Here is a 21,214-nt window from a genome sequence, read left to right as displayed (position 1 = left end):
ACTGACGCTCAGGTGACACAAGTGAGGCTCCTGGCACTCAAATCAGACACTGGGGGCCTCTTCTTGCTTGGCAGGTTTCTGTTGTAAATTTGTCGTCGCGGGCACAGCTTTTTATTACTAATCCCTCCGTTGCAGACGCATTTAGGTGTAAATAATGCCAGGAATTCATTTCGCATTCCTTCGGATTATGAGGCTGCAAACTCCGTGGGCTGAGCGGTGAGAAGAAACTAATTAGATTAGCGGAAAACGACTTTAATGGGCGATAATTAAAGTTTGGCACCTCAGCAATTCGGAGGAGCCACTGAGTGAGTGGCACTGATATGTATGTGTGTGTGTGTGTGTGTGTGCCAGTGCCAGTGCCACACTACATGTCCAATCATATAGCGCCCTTCGTGTCAAAACCAGCATGATGCCCTCCTCACCACTGCGGCCCCACCCCTTACACTGTAGCCACACCCCCTTTATTTGCAACCCGAATGAGTGATGGGCGTGACACCAAACCCATGCCCTCATGTAGCCCCGCCCACCACCAGGTCCTATGAAGTAGCCCCGCCCCCTCGGCAGTAGAATATTCCAGAGCTGCTATGGCTCCCTCTCCAGGTCAGCTGACTAGAAGCAGAGATTTTATTTTTTGTAATTGTTCTTTTATTTTAGGGGTGTCTGCACATTAAGGGGCTTTGAGACCACCCTGACAGGAACCCCACCCTCTGAGGACCCACCCTGCTCATGAAGCTCCTCCTCCGTTTCTGTTGGCTGTGAAGCCCCACCCTCCAAAAGTAAAACTCCACCCCCAGTCTATCCTGGACCCCACCCCTCCACGATGGTGCCCCCACCCTCCGGCAGCTATCTCAGAATTGAACCGGACCCCCACAGAAGCCCACCACTACTGGCTGCTCATCACCGGCAGGTGGGCTGTGAAGAGGAGGCGTTTGCCGACGGCGAGCGCCTTCATGTGCCAAGAGGAGGTGTTAATGAACGAAGTGGCAACGGCGGCGCCTCGGCCCGCCAGCAGAAAGGCGCCTGTGCATGCAAGTTCAAAATAAATGTGCAAGCCCACCGAGCGCCTGGGCGCAATTTGCATAATCTAATTATAACCTGTGATGTGTAAAATAAAAACGGCGAGCTCAGCGCTTTACGGCGTCGGCAGGCAACGAGGAACAAAATGAAGAAGAAAGAAAGACGAGGAAGGGGGGCTACATACTGGGAATCTGCTGAGTCTTGTGGACCACCACAAAAGCGTCAGACAGGCCCACCTTGACGGGATGGTTAACGGAGCTGATCTGAGTCACCGAGATGGGGATCTGCAAGAGAAGAGAGAGAGAGACTCTTTAATATAGCGCCTTGCACAGTGCCACGTTGAAACAAAGCACCAGTTAGGAATGCAAGCACATGGCAGGCTATGTGGCACCTCTGGGGGGCAAGGAGTAACTCATGGAAGGTCACACAGGAGTCAGGGATTGACTTTATATAGCGCCTTTTGACAGGTACAGGTGCAGGGTGCTTGTGCTCAAGATCCCTCCATGCACGTGGCACAGAGACTCAGCAGTGGGCAGGGAAAGGGAGATACCACGTCGCTGTGTTTGACACCTTGGTCACCAGAGGGCCCCAGGGGCTGATGGGATTTCTAAAGCACTTAGGGTCACAGATGGATGTCATCTGTTTGGGGACAGTGACTGCCAGCCATCTGACTCTTTAAAACTGTTTTTCCATTCATCAAAGTGCCAACTGCTGGACTGGCATGTCCGGCTGTCTTTGTTTGTGCCACATACTGTCCAACTGAAGCCTTGTGATGACGTGCACTGTGAAAGGCGCTATAACTAACTGTCCTCCCTGTGCTCCAGTGGGACGTCCCAGAGCCATCCTGTCAGCGAGGTCCCACCAAAGGCCTGACCCGTCGTCGTGAAATGAGGTCCAGTGGCCAGACATGTCCAGGAAGCACCCGCTCACCTCTTTGTAGGCAAAGACGATGCGTCCGTCGCTGTGCAGAGTGGCCTGGAAGGTGAAGCTGCCCAGGGTGTAGTTGTCCTGCAGGTGCACGTGGTCCCACTGGACCACCAGAGCCGTGCCTACGACAGACAGAAGGACAGTGGTCAAACCTCCATGTGGGTGATGCATGCCTGTCCCCGCTGCCCAGTTTGTCACATCAGACTCAGTCTCAGACTCCTCTGCCATTCCTGTCAAGCCTCAGGGGCCGATGGCTTTTTAACGTCTCCTGTTAATCCGCTAAGAAGTCAAAAGTGACAAACGTGCAGCCATTGGCAGAGGTCTCTTGAAAGCCCCAGCATACAGTGCCCCCCACGAAGTCACTGCAGAGGTGCCCCTGGGCAGGCACACCCTGCAAGGCGCAACATGCAGTAAAGTGGTCTTGACTCAACAGTCCTACCATCCTGAAAAGTGGCACATGAACAGGATTAGCCAATCAAAGTCCAGCCACCTCCCACCCATACCCCCAACCTTGCAGGTGCTGCCCCCTGTGTGAGCCCGAGGGCACTGCAGCCTCATCACTTTGATATTTCACTGGCCAGCTGGGCACGCAGTGACCCCACCAAGCCACACCTGACAGACTTCCCATAATCCACGTCCAGTGTTTTGACCCCACCGTTAAGTGACGGCACCCAAACCTCACGTGGACAGGCAGTGGCACTCATCACCAACAAGTGCATTCTGGGACACATGAAGCGTCACTTACCGTTGTCAAAGTAGCGCACCGTGGAGTTCCTCGACACACTGGGGTCAAAGTTGGCCATCAGGGGGGCAATGTACTGGGTGGCCGTCAGCATTCGGTGCAACACATCACCGGTGTAGATGAACCCTGCAAAGAGGTACAGATGGCATCAGGATGACCATCGTGGTCAATGTCCACCTGGGCCACTGACAATAAGAGCCATGGAGTGCCCATCCACCCCCTTAGGCTGTTCTCACCATCACATGACCACACCGCCCCCCCCCCCATCACAGAGCTCTGCTGCCCCCCTAGTGACACATCCCAGGACCTCGGGTCTTCTCTGCTTCTTGTTGGTGTCCCATCTGGGGTTGGGTCAGCGTAGACTAGCCTGGGAGACCCCAAGAAAATGGGGGGGGGTGACCATACATGTGAGCATGGGGGCCGAATTCTGGGTGTCCCTAACTCTGAGAGCCCCGCCCCCATGACGTCATCCTGGCACCGGCCTCGGCTCCTCCCCTTCCAGTGCCAGCAGATCAAAGTCTGATGCTAACAGGAAATCAGTGTCAAGTTGAAGAGCAGCTTTTTGGAGGGCACACCGACTGTCACCAACTGTCACCAATGGAGCTGCCACCAAAAGTGCTTTCCTTAACTCTTTCAGTTTTCTTCTTCTCCTTTGTCTGTTTTGAGTGGGAGCACTGAGGCTGACTTGAGACCACAAGGCACACACAGTGTGACGCCCCCTCTTGGTGAGAACAGTTAGTCACCAGGCTGACTCTTGCGACGGAGCATGGCGCGGGTGTAGATGTCCCCTCGGGAGTCGGCACCTTGCCACTCATAGATCTCTTTGCCGCCTCGCCGTTGTTTTCTCTTTCATTTTCTTTGAATAATGGATCCCTCAAGACGGCTTTGTAATAAATTGCAGATTTCACGTTCGCATCCTGCCAATTTGCACGGGTCGGGAAGTGCTGAGCTGGCACAACTGAGCTTGCACCTCCCAACAACAAATATAAGTAATGAGCGGAGGCTGGCAGCAGTGGGCAGTGCCTTGCACCCCAGTTTCACACATAAGGGCCAGGAAGGGCAGAAAGTCCAAAATCTGTCACCTCCCTGAGGAGGACACCACAGAGGACATGGCCAGTGGTGGGCACATGGCAAAAGAAATGCCCATGAAATACCTGAAAAAGGAAGATGAACACACAGTGCAGGTGGTGAGCAGGGCACTGTTGTGACTGGCAATGGAACTGATTTTTGGAGGGTTCTGCCACTGAGCTACAGGGGGCAGCACTGGCACACTGCACTATGCAGACAAAGCTGCAGTACACCAAGGTACCACCAGGAGACGCTGTGAGTGCAAAATCAGCAGCATGGAAAAGTTCAGCTGAACCCAATGCCAAGAAGGGAGCAATGCCAGCTAGCGACACTGGCATCCAGATGGTAAGTAATGGTTTGGCATTGCCATTCCACTTCGGTCCCTTAAGGGTCTCACTTCATCTTAAATTGTGCTTTACAGGACTGCTCTGTGAAAGGCGCTATATAATGTGAAGATTTCCATGATGCTCACCAATGTGCTTTAAGTGCAATGAGGCACAAACATCAAAGCAAAGCAGGCATCAGTCCTGGATGGGATGCCCACCACCCCCACTGCATGGCACCCTCACTCAGACAGGGACCTTAAGGCCTTTGACACACAAACCCCACACAGACAGCGGCTGAGCTAAGACTTGAACCCGGGACTCTGGAGATGTAAGGCGGCACCCCTAACCTTTGGGTGCGTCTCTGGGTCGCCATCAAAGATGAAGACCTGACAACCAGGCTAGGAATGTGGGCCACAGCGGGCACCACATATTTAATAGAAATGAGAATCAAAAAAAAGGTGCCACTCTGGGCTGCATTGCCACCCAAGAAGGACCTGTGGGGGGGAGTCTGCCATTGGGGTCCATAGGGTCTTATGAGACAGAGGCAAAGAGTTGGCACAGTGACACATTTGGGAAGTGTGGCCAACAGATGGCACCAGTGATAAGAACTGACTGGTGACTTAAGAGAACCCCAGCTTGCAATATGATGCCCTAAAGCTGGCTGGGCATAAATCAGCTAAGCTCTGCCACCTGCATGCCAATGTAGGGACTGGCTGTCACTTCTTTTTGTTCTTCTTATGTTCCTTGCTGTTTCATGTACAGCTTGTAGGGTGCATTTGTTGCACCTGTCACAAGAGGGCGCTGTACCCGGACACATTCCAGATGGCATACTCTGTGGGCACCAAGGACTGATGGAATTGGCCAGCAGAGCCACCACAGGGAGGGTGTGGCTGAGATGAGAAGTGACCCCTGGGTGGGCCGCCGAGGCCACTGTCATTGACTTTAGGGGTGCAGAGAGGGGTTGGCATGGAGCCAAGCAGCGAAGCCAGTGGGGGCTTCATATGTTTTCCCTTTGATTCCCCCCCCCCCGCTCGACGTCATAATGGATGTCAAAGCAGGGGGATTCATAAACAGCTAATGTCCCCACAGGCCCCCCGCAATTACAGAATGAGATTACAGGCTGACAATGACAAGAAGATTTCCCAGCAGAGCAAATCGTGAATACAGCAGCAGATATTAGAAAGACGAAGACGAAGACGAAGGCGAAGATGACTTGCATGTTCAGGTCTCCTCCAGAGCCAAAGCTGCTGGGAATGCCATAAGGTGGGGACCCTGCAGTGATAGGGCGAAGCAAACACGGTGGAGCGAAGAACACAAAAAACATGAAGATGGCAAACACACGAGAAGTGAATGTGGGGGCATCAGGAGGGTACAGGCGAGAATGGCACTCAAATAAGGGAATGAGAGGGGGGCAGTGGAAAAATGGCACAGACAGCAAAGGCGCTATATTGAGGCTCCAAACTTCACGCATGTCATGATCACAGGGGTCAGCAAGGATTGAGTGACCGGAGTGTGTGACAGGCCACCACATTGTGACATGCCCTAGAAAAGAGTCATCTTAGACTGGGACGTTGATCTTGAGGCAAACAGGTGGCGATGCCAGCCCAGACATTGACTTCCTTGGTCATAAAGAGGCGATCATGAGAGTGAGCACGAGGGGGCGACACTGGGAATCATCACAGATGGACAGCTGAGCAAAGTCTTGGGACATGCAGACCTGGGGCTTCACTTCAGCAGGATGAGGTGACATTGTGTCCCACCATGTGACATCATTATGACTCTCTCCTTGTTTTGTTGTGTTTTCCCCACTCCCTTGTATGTCCCTTATCCCCCCCCCCTCCAGTCAGGTGTCACCTAGTGAGTCCTCGATGTCCCTGAGATATGTCTGAGCTTTTGTTCCATCAACTTTATTAGAAGGTTGCTGTATTTGGCCGTCTTGGAGGGCTGGGGGTTTACAGCTCCCCTCTCCCTTTGAGGACTTCATTGAGGTTAAGGGACACTGCTGCCCACCACCCTCTTGCAGTTTTTTGTCATTTTCGTGTCATTCACTTCAGTACATGAAGTACAAAAGGCACTATAAAAGGACAACGATTTACTTACCGCCTGTTGCCACGGTGACCTCATGCAGGATATGACCATAAAAGGGAAAATCAAAGGACAAGTTGACTCTCTGCATGGAAGGACAAAACAAAGAAAAGTTAAAGTCAGCGGGGATCACGGGCAACGCCAGCAACAACAATGGCAATGCAGTCTGTGCCCGCTGCTGCCCAATGGGCACTTCAGTCCATTTACTGTTTAGTTAGCCAAGGAGCCTAAACTGAGAACCCCACAGGTGTGCCCACATATGCCAAGCATGTCCCGTTCATGAAATATCTGCTGCCCATGATTAAGTTGTCCCCAGTGAGCTGACATCTTCAATCCACTGTCACGCACTCACATCGTGGGTCTGAGTGAGATGTGGCAAAGTCCATGGCAGAGGGACCTGAAAGAGGCCCATTACTTACTCTCAGTAGCCTTCTGCTGGACACTTATGATCACACTGGCACAAGTGCCCACTTCATCCTATGCCCAGTTTATTCTAGGTCAGTCCTATTTTAAATTGGCACCATCTGTATCTGCCACACTCGCTGGAATAAGGAGATGAAAATCTGGGCACCCTCCTCCCATGGGCCTGGTGACAGGCTAGCGAGTGTGTGCCCGGAGTTGGACTAGCACCACCACCTTACTTGCTGTCTCATACCCAATGTTGTCAGGATAGGCTCATGTTCCCTCTGGAGAGCAGCGGTGGAAATTGGGCAGATGCCCGAGGGTGGTCATTAAACAAATTCCAAGTGTTGAATCAGACAAATAAAAAATGAATGAAAATCAAAGATACAGGAAATACCCGACAGACCCTAAGTCAGCCACATGAGAGGGCAAGGGGGCAGAAAACTGATGGACCAAGTGAGTAGGAAATGCCCAGATTGGTGCCCACTGATAAGCCAGCCCATACAGCAGAGTTACCAATATGGGAACTGAGGAGGTTCATGACAGACCCGCTTATGAAAGGGGGGCACCCAGCAGCTAGAAGAAAGAGTGTTGGGGCACTACCAAGGAGATGCCAGCGCCAAGGTGGCAGCAGTGGTGCTCCTCTGTATAGAGAGGAGAGGAAGGGAGCAGACAGACTGTATATGTACCCAGTCAGGGTGGCCCTGTGTTCTTCATTGGAATGGGGGGACTCACCTTGAGAGGTGGGCAGCGGGGTCAGGAGATGCCAGTATAACAGACCACAGTGGAGAGAGAGTTTTTGAACAGGAGATGGTTCAAGATGGGCTCATAAGTGCTCTGGGTGCTCTAGGGGGATGGCATCAGCGGCTAATTCTGACCCTGCAAATCAGTGGCACAATGTGCCCGGGCAGGGGGGGTCACTGGCAGGGGCTGAACAGCCAATCGGAGTGAGGAAGTGAGGCAAGGAGAGAGTCTGATTGGCCTGATTGAAAAGGGTATACTAGGGGGTGTGGCCTACCAGACAGGGTACAAGCCTGTGATGTAAGCGCGGCTCTGGGTTACTGTGTGCAATCAGGGACTGGCAGAGGGGGTGAAACGACAAGAAGGGGAAGAAAGGGGGCAAAAATCACCCAAAACCTTCACATGGCCACACACTTAGAACTCAGAGGTTCAGACTTCATCTACAGGCTCAGAGCCCGAGGAGGGCAGTGGGGTTAGAGTGGTGGAGGTGGCAGTTATTTGTCACAAAGGACATCAGTAGGCAGGACTCTGACTCCAGTGGGGATGTCTGTCCATTTTAAATGGCTGATATGCCAACTGGATGGGCTTTAGACCTCATTATTGAGCATGGGAAAGGCGCTATATAAATAAATGTATTATTATTATTAGTATTAAAGTATGTGGATGCCCTGCCAAGCTGGGTGCAGTTGTGCGGGGCATGTGATGTGACTTGGGACATGCAAATAAATTTAGAGAGCGAGCATGCCAGGGTAGATGCCAGACATCTGTGTGTTACAGGCACATCCATGACAGGAGCCTCTTTTAATCCTGAGGCACTCCTTGTTGGGGGCAAATGCCCAGGGAGACAGATGATGGTGGGCTCACCCTTATCAACCTGATCCACATGATGGCATTCAAGCAGCACCCCACAACTGGGCACCTCCTTCAGTGTCCTGCACTCCTGCCCCAAGAAGGCCATTTCTACATTTTTAAGCACACACAGTGCAGCCCCCCCCCCCCCCCCCAGTCCCTATGAGCCCCCCTGACCTAAGCATCCACTCTTTATTCCTCACAGGTGGCGCAGTGGTAGTGCTGCTGCTTTGCAGTAAGGAGACTGTGGACGATTGTGGGTTCACTTCCCGGTTCCTCCCTGTGTGGATAGCGCTTTGAGTACTGAGAAAAGCGCTATAGAAATGTAATGAATTATTATTATTATTATTATTATTCCTTTCGGCCCCCTTGTCATCTGTTTAGACGCAGAAGTCTGCTTTGGCGCCCCCTTCAGGTGCTCCTTGTGTTTGTGACCTTTTAATTTTCTTGAGTTTGCTCTTTAAACAAACGTCGTTCTTGGCTGGCACAGCGGGCATGGCCAATAAGGTGTCATTGTGGACAGAAGGCTGTGCCATTTGACTGGTGTTATAGGGACCAGGCGTATGAATCACATCAATGTAAGTCACCACATGGGGGACAACACGGGGGGGGGTTGAAATTGGGAAGTCGCCGTTGGGTCACACGACTGACCACACGGAGTCACAAAATCATCAGTGGCAGACATGGAGGACAGCAGAGAGCCACAACAGGGGAGGAACAGCACCCCCATGTGGACAGGGTGGCAACTGCTCTGCCCGAACTTAAGGTGGCCAAACACAACAGGACATGAGAGGACAGGAGCAGACAGGACACTCTCAGTGCCACTTTATCCAATTTGGTGTAGAGGGGGCAGTGGTGTGGCAGTGCCAGTCCAGCCACCCACTCACACACCTTGGGAGAGGAGAACATGCAAAGCACATGTCACCAGTGCACCAACACCCCACCCAATGCCAGACACAGCTGCTGATGAATAAAACAGACCCCCCCACACACACCCCACCCCAGTCACACAGCCCACCCGCCTTACCGCGGCCTGCCGGTGAGTGTTGGACAGGATGCCGTGGATCTTCACTTTCTCCTTGTCCAGGTGGTCGATGTCCACCCACAAGTCTTTGCTCGCCGAATCTGAGGGTCCATACATTTTGGACGTGTAGTGTTTGTGATCCGTGTCTTCCTGAAGGAAAGACAAGAAAAGTGAAACCAATCAATCAACCAATCAATCGATCAATCGGTTACATTGACAAGCCCAGCCCTTGAGCTGATGTCCGCCTGTCTGTCCTTTCTTTAATCAACACGTGGCCAGCTGTCCACTCAGCTCAGCTGCTATTCTGCCTTCTGCTGCTGATGTGAAAGGCGCTATATACTATTTGGTTTTTTTTGGATAGGACTGCACCCACCCTGACAGTTGTGATAAAAGCCGTTGGTCAACTGAGGGTTCACCAGGTCACCTGAAAGCCTGCGTCTTGAGTTTGGGGCCAGGCTGACTAATTATTGAGGACTCCATTTGAGGAGGTCATCGTCATAGCCTGTGCCACTTCATGTTCTGACTGCTGGACCACCAGTGTGCCAATGGTGGAAGGGGGAGAGCTGGGGGCCGTGCCCTGACTGTGGACACAGTTGGTCCACAAACAAACATCAGCCATGTATCAGTACAAGCATGGGGACTACAACTCCCATCAGGCACTAGGAGTGCACCAGGGCAGATGGGAAGGCCAGCTTGTCAGGGTGAAACGAGCAGCAGGAAGGAGCTCAATGAGCGGGCGTGACATGGTGTGTGAAAGTCAGAAGCTGAGTGGACATGGGACAACACGATGACAAGGACCACTCACTGCCCTTCGTCACTGTGTATTTGTTATATAGTGACTTTCATATCTACTTATTACGCAGTGTCCTTCACCTATCTCTCGTTCTGTTATATAGCGCCTTTCCTCTCTGTCTATCAGGCCTACTGTTCTAGTCACTGCTCTGCACTTTGTAGTTTCTGATGCCACCAGAGGGTCGGTGACTTGCTGCAGGTTGCCATTTTCTGTGACACTTGTACTTATTTGGTCAGGTTTTTGTTTCTTCTTCTTCTTCTTCTTCTTCCTCTTGTTTGCTCTTCTATCCAAGTCCTTGACCCAAAGAGACTCACAAGTTAGAATTTCTGTGTATTTTGCCCACCGGACCATAGACCTGCCCTTAATTTAGAACTGTTGACTGGCACAGCTCTGAGTTGTCCCTGGCAATGCCCACTTGTGAAGCTCTTAGCTATACGAAGCTGATGACCTTAGCTTTGTGGCTTCTGTCCCTTAGAGTATTGGGCTGGAGCCTTCCTCACGTTCCTCCTCCTCCTCTGCTGCCGTCACCTCATTTTGCTTCATCGCTGTTTGCCCACACACGGCTCCTCTCGCTTGGCGGCTGAATATCTGATCATCTCCATTATGGTGCCCTGAGCGGCGCCTTACACACGTAATGCCATCATTTCCATGTGAATGGCAGCTTTCTCTCCAAAAGTAACTGAGACGCAAACCAAATGAGTCCCGCCGGAGGTGCTCAGAATTCTTATGAGGTTCACGTTTTGTCAACTCGAGGATTCAAATGCAAATGTGGCCTGGCAGTACGGAGCGCATCTGGTGCCAAGGCCCTCCTGGCATGATGGTGCCACAGCTGGCAGCCATGTTGACTAAGCGACGTCTAGCATGTGTGCAAAAGGTGCTGGAAAGTGACTGAAGGAGAACTTCAAAGAGGCTGAAGGACCAACTGGCCAAGACCAGCAGACTACAAGATGTCACAAGAGCAGGTCACACGTGGCTCTTACAAGGAATGATGGCACACGGGGAGGATCTGGTCAGCCTTGGCTTCGCCCTTAGCCCCACCCCATCCACAAGCTTTGTTTTTCTGGCTGTAGCCACACCCCTTCTCCAGCTTCCCCGACTCTGCCACAAAGCCCCGCCCCTTCCACCAGCTCCTTGGCTCCTCCCATAGTCGCATCTCCCCCACAAGGAGCAGTGACTCCGCCTCTATCTCCGCCCCTTCACCCCAGCTTCCCTGACTCTGCGCATAGCCCCGCCCCTTCCACACCTTTGTGCCTCCCCTGACTCTCCTGCAGGTTTTCACATTTTGACAAACATTAAAGGTTTGGATGTCCATTGCTACGTGGGGGGCTTATGTGACCATTCCTGGGGTCCCAATTTGCACCCTCCACCCCAGCTGTGTCTCCCACGTGTTCTGCTGATGTTCAAATTCCACCTCTGCCTGCACAGTTATGGGGTCTCCTTCATATCATGGTCCCTGAAAGATGTCCAAATAGAGGGTCCTGGGACTGTGGCCCTCTAGGCTCCAGTGAGAGGAGTGCCACCCGGTGGCACATGTGGTCAGCTGTGCAGTGAATCTGAAGACAAGGGAGGCCAACGGCACAAAGTCTAAAAAAGCAACCAGCTCCTGACATGCCCTCCAGGGAAAGAGAAGGAAGCAATTCAAAAAGAATGGCAGAACTCACAAACTCGACGGGCAAAGAGAAAAGGCAGAGGGAGGGGCCAGCGGTGGGGACGTTAGCATGACCCCACCTCCTGGGGCTCCACCCACATGCATTTAAAGAGAACAGACCTAACAACAGTGCCCGCCTTTGTGGTGGGCAGGCAGGCTGGCAGCACATCAGGTAGAGCAGCATGGAGGCCAAATATAAGAGCACCCTCAACAGACGGGCATCTGAACTCTCACCTCATTCTGGACACTTGTCACCCATCTGTCAGAAATGGACGACACAGGCGGGTTGTGCCACTCACCTATCCACCACACCACACAGCCTCACAGAGGGTCAGCTGCACAAGGAGTGGTACATTTGGGCACTTGGTGGGCACTCCACTCCAGTGGTCTGGTCAGGGTCACAAGAAATGTGCCAGTCCCAGTCAATGCCAACACATGGAAAGATTACTTCCTCCAAAACACCACTGCCACCCTGGATGCCATGTCAGTCTCTGGTGCTCAGAAGCCTCCACATCCAATCAAGTGGGCATCAATCACATCAATCACGCTGGCCCTGTGCCAGGAGAGTAATCTGGGGATTCAGCACAATCCCAAGGTGTCCATTGGTGACACTTAAAGAGGCCAACAGGTGATGTGCACCCCTGCCTGAAACGGCGCAGGGCTGGTTACCTCAACTTGTGTGTCACGGTCCTCCTGTGGGGTCACCTCAGGGAGCCTCTCGGGGTCAGCGGTGTCCTGCTCCAGGCCTGCCCTGTTACTGTCCATCGACGGCCATTCATCCCTCCTCCATCTGTGACCGAGGAGCCTGACGTCCACCGAAACTTCATCGGCCACCTGAGGAAGGCCAGCAAGATGGCCATACGCACCTGAGGGAAATAAAGGAGAAAAGCTCGGGTCAGTCTTATATAGCGCCCACAGTGGTACAAAGTCACATGACGCTGCCTGGTTCACATTCTATGGGCAAAGCAAAGGCCAAGGTGTCCCAGGAACCGTCCATCAGAGTCTGGGGGGCAAGCATCACCTCATGTAGAATGACCACCAAGAGGGACAGGCGGATTTGGACCAACTGGTCACTCAAGGATGTCAAACGGCTTCATTGCATATAGCGCCTTTGGTTACAGCACAGGATGTCATTTGGAGAAAGTGCCAGCTCGACTCAGGGCTTGATCCCCTCTGATGTAGCTGGCTGGGCCACCCATTTCAACTGCCCACTCTGCCCACCCTGACATGGCAAAAAGACAGAAAATCAGGAGAAGAGGGGAGAAAAAGAGAAGTGAAGGTGGCTTGCTGGCAAAAGGACCACAATGGTGGCCTGATGTGCCAACATCAGGAGACCTGAGCCAGGGTGAGAGAGGTGCTCGGGGGTCTCCGCCTGTTTGTCATTTACATAAGGAGAATGAGGAGATCAAACAAGAAGATGACAAGAAAATGAGGAGAACGAGAAGAACATGACAAGAATGACAAATGTCCACCGCACATGTGCCAGCATTAGCTTGTCACATCTTCGTCTGTGCCGTGACTGACGTCCCTTAGATACCAAAAAGTCATTTGAGATTCATTGAAATGTAGGGGGTGAAGGTGAATGGGCATCACGGGACGGCCAAGTGAGGTGCCCACTTCTTCAAGAGACCCCCACCAGATCTCAACTCAATGAATGCGCTTGGTGACTTCGCTGGCCGTCCTCGTCCAATCCGCTCAGATGATGTGAGCTGAAAATCGAGAATGTACAAGTCATCAGGCCTGTCACTGGCAAACAACGCGTGTCACCGTGCAGGTGGCAGTGACACAACCAGACGATCCATGACATCGAGAAGAGAAACTGAACTGCCGAGACTCCCAGAGACCTGTCACAACATGAAAAGGTGGGGGCTCTTAGACTTCAGCAGAAGGGTCCTGTTTAAAGGGGTCTTCTGTCAGCTGTCCATGGGGGACGCCAGGCCCCTAAACTTACATAGGAAACCAATGATGGGATTCAAGACAGACGCTGGGCATCAGAGTCACAGCACAGGGGTACAATCTGCCCCTAAAACACCACAGCTGCAGAATATAGCCCCCCTCCCCCACCCTGTCACCCATTTTGTCACACTGAATTCTTGATGACAGCTCTTCATCTCCTGCTGACCCTCATAGTTTGACCCTCCATTTGTCTTCAGCGCCTTTCAGTTAAACAATACAAATGGACACACTGGGGACGTTGGGGACACTCCAGGACATTTCAAGACTGCCTTCAATGGCACAGTCGCTTGGTGTCCACACATGTCCCTCCTCCTGTCTGCTTCTGCACTGCATCATGGGCAAGGGGGGCACAGGGCCAGGCCCCACAAAGACTGACCTCCATGGCCACTAGGGGGCAGTCAGCCATCAGCATCTAGTTGGTGTCTCAGGGCCTGCCACTAGATGGCAGTGTGGAGTGCAGCGTGCCTGGCAATGCAGCCTTTAAGGCCAGAGGTGGGCACTGTACTAAGGTGACCCCCTGGGTGACTCCAGGTGTGTGTGACGGGATGGTCCATTCAAGACAGGTGAAGGGCGTTGACACCCCCCCCTCCATCCTGATGTGCCTGATCATCTGTACTCATTGTATATAGCGCCTGTCACAGTATACATTGGATGGGTGGGGCATTCAGATGAGCCAATCAATGCTCACCACATAGAGGCCCAGGACTCATTGAGGACAGAAGGCACATTGTCACCATTGTCACGCCCATGGCCCCCTGCTCCAAAGTCAATTCTCTGCGCCGCTTCGTGTCTCGATTGCCAGGCTTATCAGTCGTGCGCTGAATTGCGGATTTCACAAAATGAAACGACTTGAAGGAAATGAAACAGACGCCGAGATGGAGAGGATAAGAGCTTCACAATCGAAGCCACCGGCGCCACGCGGGCCACTCAGGAAGGGGAAGAAAATGAAAGCAGATGGCAAAGACGAAGTGCAAGTAGGAAAGGCAGGGGTTCAAAACGCAAAGAGACCCCAAGATGGCCCCCACACTCGAGTGAGGCCATGCGGGGCCAGTTGACCACAGTCCACCTGCTGGACATCTAGGGGACTGCACTTCCTCAGCCACAGGGACCTTCAATGACGGTGACAGGTTGGGACAGCAGAGCCACAGACTTGGGGGCTGTGACAAGCTGTAACATTTGTGACATATGGCCTTCACATGCGTTGGTCACTCATCTACCCCTTGGCACAAGGACCCTCAGAGTGGAAACGGGCATCCGGTCCAGCACTGTGTGAGGTCATCTGAGTAAATCAGGAATGTCTTGATAGAGCGCCTTTCCCAGAAGGTGCCACCCTGTACAATCCGCCCTATAAGAGCAAAGTCTAACCGAACGAGCACAGCAGCTGACCTTAAATGAATCAAAACCTGCAAGACAAGGGGGCATGAAGTGAAGTGGGCGCAGTCTGCACATCTGCTGCCCTGAAGTCCGCCAAGACACACAGAGAGCTGCACTGCCAAGCTGGCACACACTGTGGTGGTGGGGGAAGGTGCTGAGGGCTAAATGGGCACCACATTAAAAAGGGGCATGTAACTGGGCAGGGGGGGTGCATCAGGATTGAAGCTTTGAGTTCTGTGTTTGCCTACCAAGTGGCAGAAGATGTGACAAAGAGTGTGAAGGTGACCCGAGGATGGCAATGCCAGGGACTCCAAGGCCGCGAGTGAAGTCCTTCACCATATATGTATATAAAGTCCATGGCGCCCGTCAGGGCTGGAAGTGCCTTGTGTGACACACACTTGGGGTCTCTAATGGGACAGCCACAAGGGGGAGCTGTAAAATCTCCAAGCTCGGGGTCCTCGGAGGTTTCAGTCCTGGCCAGCAACTGAGCTCGTCACTTCATTCTGCCACGTCAGCTCTTTCTTGTGTTGGAGATTCTTCTCGTCCCAGGGTGTCATTTGAAAGATTTGTGGGCAGGAGTGCGGGGGGGGGTAATGGGGGGCGGTCGCTTCTGGAAAACGAGGAATCCTAGAGATTAACGAGCAGCCTCACGACGCACCCTCCGCTTTACGAGTGACCACCAAATCAACAATAAAAAGCATCTTAAGATGATTGGAAAACAAGTTCAGGACACGGTGACGCTGGTGGTCCACTTGATTGGGGGGGGGGGGGGATTTTCTGAGGAGTAAACAAGACGTCCTACCTCAATGACCAGTTATGACAAATGACATTCAATGAGTGCAGAACAAATGGCGGTACATGAAAGAGAAGCTCCTCCTCCGTCCAGATGACGATGACAACACAGCATTGTGTGGCATGAGATGGCACTGCCTAACGTCACTCTGTGACAGACACCCAGTGGCTACACATGCCATCTTGAATTCACCTCAATCACTTCAAAGGGAAACGGGGGGTCATGTGACCACTCAGACCCGACTACGATTTGAAGAGAAACGCTTCGGTGACATCTGTTTATTGGTTAGAGCAGACTCCGCCCTCAGGCATCATGTGCTCCTCTGTCACGCCCCTCGTCATTTGCGTTACGTTGCTATAATCCTGCTGTCCATCTTCTGTTGTATTATTCCTTTCTTAAAGTGGGTGGGCTGCAGGCCCCCTGACAGACGTCTTATTAATTATTGGCATCAATACCATCAAAGCCAAGACCACATTGCCTGGCAGCACACCCCACTCACCCCACTCACCCCACGTCTTTGCCCCTCTCAGAGTTGTTGCTTTGCAATCGGTTTGCAGCTTCAGCGCCACCTAGTGACCCGACAGTGCATTTCTGCCAGGTGTCCTTCACTTCCAGTCCTCTGCACATTGAACTTCATGCTTGAGGTGGCATTGTCCCGTCACCCTGGAAATGCCAACAGACCTGTGGAATTTGGGTCAAAGAGATGACGGCCATCTGCATGCAGTACACGACAGTGACATTGGCAAGGCGCTATACAGCAGCTCTTCATCATGCAAGGCGTCTTCACCAGTTTCTCCAATCCCAGCACCCAGTGAGCACACAAAGCTGCCAGTCTTCAATAAAGAGCCATATAGCGCCTTGTTTTCAGACGGTGAGAGGCGTCTTCCATCATTAGTGACACTGCAGTCACAACAGCGAAGTCCTGTCACTCCATCAGTGGCACATGAGGCTTGAGCTGAGAGTTCAGTGTGCTGGACATTAGGCGGACCCCCCACTGTCCCCCACCCTTAAAGCCCTCACATGACCCAAAAGGCAGACGGGCCTCTTTACAGTTTCCAAGATCTAAAGGGTTAAACCCTCGATGCCTCAGCACCCCCCCCCCCCCCCATTTAGTGACCTCCTTTGTCCCAGATGACACTTTCCCGGTCCCTTAGACTGCTGTCACAATCCTGAATGGGCCTCGTTAGCGTCTGTGCACAGTTGTCATGACTACGGGGGCGGGGCTTGTTGGCGTGAGGGGCTCCTGACAGCTCATTAGCGCAAGTGTGCCCTCCTCTGTGGTCATTGTGCCACTGGCACCGCTCAGAGTGAATGAAATGGGTTGCCCGCTCCTGGCCGTCTCCCGGGACTCGATGTTCCCGAATTCCGCAAATGAAGAGCAGAAGTTCTGCTGCCGGCCATTCATAGGAGGCCAAGTGGAAAGGTGCCACTGAAAAGAATGCCAATACGCCACCATTGTGCCCCTGCCTCCTCTCTCAGCAGTTCTTTTGTCCTATGCAGCGTCGCCAGCTTTCAACCAGCCTGTCCATCCATCGGTACTTAATATAGCACCTTTTTGTAATGTGGTTGGGACTTTCATAGAGAGCGCCAACACCAAGTGCCTACTGAATACCCTTCAACTGATATAGCACCTTTCAGTGAATAAATAAAGGGGGCACTGGAGCCAAAGCAGGATGGGGGTGCCAGTCTGTCACCCGTAAAGTTAAACAGCAAAGGGAGGAAAACCTGAAGGAATGCCAACATGGCCACTGGGAGAACATGCCAACAATGCACAGACCAGGGCTGGGCTTCACCGTGCCAACATGCCACGCCAGGTGTACACAAATCGGAAGCCACGTCACACAGTTTAGTGGGTTCTTTATGGTATATAGCGCCTTTCTCAGAGAGCTCCAGGGCCACCTACTTAACCTTTCATGTGTATGAGGTCGTCATCATCATCATCAGTTTATATAGAGCCTTTCCCTGAGTGCACCATCAGCTTTCCTTAACTATTTTTATTTATGGCACCTTTCATCACAGTAATCCCGACGCCCATTTTCTGAAATTTTTTATCCAATTCAAGGCTGACACCAGCTGGGGCCTCTCCGAGCAGCACAGGCCAAATGGCTGGATCGGGTCCTGCAGGGGGCACCAGTCCACCATAGGGCACTGTGCCAGTGAAGCCAACCTGCACCCTTTGGGGTGTGCGATTTGAACCTGGGGCTGTGAGACAGCAGTGGGCCACCACAAAACAAAACCTTTGTCACATGTCACCTATCTGTGGTGCCATCATTAGTGAGTGTCAGTGTCTTTGTCCTGAAGCACCATTATAAGGCATCGGTCACTTGTCATGTAAGGACTTTCTCCGGGCGCTCGAGGTCATTAACTGCTTCTGTATATAGCGCCTTTAACAGATGGATTGTCACCCACTCTCGTTTAGCCAGTTAATTAGCCTTTTCTGTATATAGCGCCTTCTCAGTCCCTCCATCATCACTTTGTGTCACTTGGTCTTTATTGTGTCTGTCATGTATATAGTGCCTTTATAGAGAGACCTGGTCACCCAGCACCCCCCTTTCAATTTGTCTGATTCTTTGGTTCTTCGCCCAGCATGAAACCCAGCAGGGGTGGGGTGGGGCAGTAGGTCAGAGAAGCTGGCAGCAGGTGCCCCGCCACAGCTCAGATAGCCATTGCCAGCCCAGCATGATCAGGGAGGGGTTATGCAAATTAGCATGCAAGTCACGACCTGTTGCTGAGGGCAGACTGCTGGCGGGCAGCAATGGTGAAGTCACCTCAAGCCGCTGATGTTTCATGAGGGACAGTGACCAAGAGGGTGGTCTCAACACCATCCATCCATTAGTTTAATCTGCTTTGTGCCCAACATGGCCACTGTGCCTCACACCATGGCTGGGATGCCACGTCATTGCAGGGCATAGCTTAATTTAATATTAAACTCAGCCAATTGACCACCACTGCTTAGAGAGTGGAGAATCTCAAAGTGACATGAAGTGACATGAAGAGGGTCAGAGGACTAGGACACCTCTGCAGATGATCAAAGACAAACGGCTACCAGAAGTCCCCACAAGTGGCTTGTCCATCATCTCAGGGAAACTGAATGACAGGAGACCATCTGAGACACCACTCAGGGCGTTTTCCAAAAGATGCCTCCCACCAGAATCAATGGCTTCATTCAGCCCAGAGGAGGGATGAGCACAGGGAGCGGCTCACGGACCTCCTCGGAATGCCCTTCTGGACTGTCAAATGACATTCTATATAGCGCCTTTGTCAGGCGCCCTCAGCACACTACCAGCACCTTAGATGGTGACCCAGTTGCTTCACCTCTCTGTACTCACTGGCAGCCGTAATGCTGAGACCCCCCCTTCTGGGGGTTCAATCCTGGCCTATCACAGCCTCATTTCCTGTGCCCCCCAAGATTTACACTTAATGCTGGGCTTCTGCCAGGCTTACCAATGCAGAGCCCTGGTTCTGGGGGTCTCCTCTCAGTGGGCCCACATGGTTCTTGTATGTGTGCCCCCTATGGGCTGGGCTGCTGCCCCATGCTGTCCCCCAAAGGTGTTTCTTGGCACTACTCAGCTCATTCTGTCTAGTCTGCCAGCCGATTTCATGAAGAGTGATGACAGCCGTCACAATGTCTTTGTCACTAATTGCCATGCGACGGGCACTTAATCAGTCCTGAAGTGAAATCGAGCGACTGAAGGAGAAAACGCTAAAGGCAGCTGGCAGCACTCAGTGAGCTTTACTGAGAAGAGGGCAGGGAGAGTGGAGAGGCACTCCTGTTATATAGCGCCTTGTCTGAGGGGCACATGCCCGATGTTTCTCACAGGTGATCCGACTCCCCTTGTTGGAATTGTATGCCATTAAAGAAATGGCCTGTGATGTGCCCGCCTGTCTGTGCTTAGACTGGCGCATTTGAAAGGCGCTATACTGTATGAGGCACTGATCAGATGTCAGGCTGACTGTCATTTCAAGTGTAAAGGCGCTTTATGGAATTAGAGACCAACTGATTTTACTGAGTCGCTTGACTTGGAGGCTCAAGTTACAGGATGGAGCGCCTGGACCCCCCCCATCCAAGAATGTCATAAGATAAAGAGCACCTGACTCAGAGGAGACACTGAGGGGGGCAGTGTGGCCCCCTAGTGAATATGGGGGGGGGGGGGGATGCCAGTCTGCTTGTGACCGCAGCACAATGTCACATGACCCACAGCACCAGCCTGCCCTCGGACCCCCACATCACGTTATTTAATTGGCTCAGCCCACCAGCCTCCTCCTGGATCGCCGCCTCGTTTCCTTGGCCCATGCCAAGCCTTCCTTGAAAGCATTCGTCAGCCACCGGCGTCGGTCCAAAGCTCCAGCTGTGGCCTGCAGATGGAGGACAGAAACCAAATTCTGGGAAGTCACGATAAAGAGAAGCGTCACCTTCTGTCAGCGTGCCAGCCTGGCCACATCACTTAAATGTCAAAATGCTAAACGGTGAAGAGGGTCACAAGCCCTTGTGCCAGGGCACCTCCAGATGCCACCGTGACCCAGACTGCTGCTCATGGCCTTTACTTGATATTCCCTGTACAGTACCCTGTAGCTCCAGTTTTATCCTGGTGAGCCTCGTGACACCCACTGGACAAGGTGCCCCTGGGATGGCACCATAAATTTACAAGCATTTATGAGACCAAGGCCACCATCCAAAGCCACTTAGCTCACATGGCAGGTGAGGTGACCCCCGAATGCTGAGAAGTGACCAAGCAACCAGGAGCTGCACAGTACAAGGCCTTAGCCACCAGGTGGCCACAACTCCCTGAGTGATGGGCACAGCCAAAGGTCTGCCCTGCCCCTGCACCTTCTGGTGGGCACCATGCTGTCACTTTGAGTGGCCAAGCAGGAGCTGCACTACTCAGCCTCAAGGAAGGACAGTCCCCAGTGCCAGTGGCTGGGGGTGTGTGGCCTCTAGTGGCAGGAGAGGAGCCAGGCAAGGTCACAGTAAAATAAGGAGTGCAAATGTACAAGGCGTCTTGTCATTGGCCATTTGAGTTTCATCCTGCCACAAGTCTGGACAGGTGAAGCTGGACCAGGTGGCACATCTGTCATTACTGCTTGTCAAGTGGGGAAACTGGACAGAGACTTCTGAGTATCCAGTAAGGGGACATAATGCCAGACACAAAGGGATCAGGAACACAGCAGCACTAAGTACTGTGCCACCCACCATAACTCTGTACATCTGGGCAAGGCCACCAGCCTGCATGGGGTGTTCACAGCTGGAGACAGCCCACCTGTAGAGCACCGCATGGACGTTACAGCCGAGTGCAGAAATATCAGGAATGGATGAGGAACACCTTCAGGTGACAGCCTGGCTCCGCCCTTGACTCCACCCCTGCCTTGACTCCACCAATGACCCCACCCTCAGTTCTGCCAAGGATTCCATCTTAATTGTGGCCCCACCCTCCCTTGACTCCACCCCAGGTCTTATGTTACGCCAGCTTA

At 52.6% G+C, this 21,214-nt stretch overlaps 1 protein-coding gene across 2 annotated transcripts in view; it reads right to left on the bottom strand.

Annotated features, from left to right (window-relative positions):
- Window positions 1-21,214, bottom strand: part of plxdc2b (plexin domain containing 2b) — a 62,007-nt gene that overhangs the window by 22,955 nt on the left and 17,838 nt on the right. For both annotated transcript variants that reach the window (XM_028803340.2, XM_051929264.1), the window contains exons 2-7: window positions 12,292-12,488; window positions 9,185-9,331; window positions 6,181-6,250; window positions 2,690-2,812; window positions 1,948-2,066; window positions 1,202-1,301 (exon numbers count right to left, since the gene is read on the bottom strand). In XM_028803340.2, coding sequence (XP_028659173.2) covers window positions 1,202-1,301; window positions 1,948-2,066; window positions 2,690-2,812; window positions 6,181-6,250; window positions 9,185-9,331; window positions 12,292-12,488 — 756 coding nt within the window. The remainder of the gene's footprint in view (window positions 1-1,201; window positions 1,302-1,947; window positions 2,067-2,689; window positions 2,813-6,180; window positions 6,251-9,184; window positions 9,332-12,291; window positions 12,489-21,214) is intronic.

The sequence above is a fragment of the Erpetoichthys calabaricus genome, chromosome 6 (assembly GCF_900747795.2).
Source record: "Erpetoichthys calabaricus chromosome 6, fErpCal1.3, whole genome shotgun sequence".
In the NCBI taxonomy this organism is placed as follows: Eukaryota; Metazoa; Chordata; class Cladistia; order Polypteriformes; family Polypteridae; genus Erpetoichthys; species Erpetoichthys calabaricus.
Note: the sequence above shows the minus strand (reverse complement) of the source record. Positions and strands in the feature narration are given on the sequence as shown.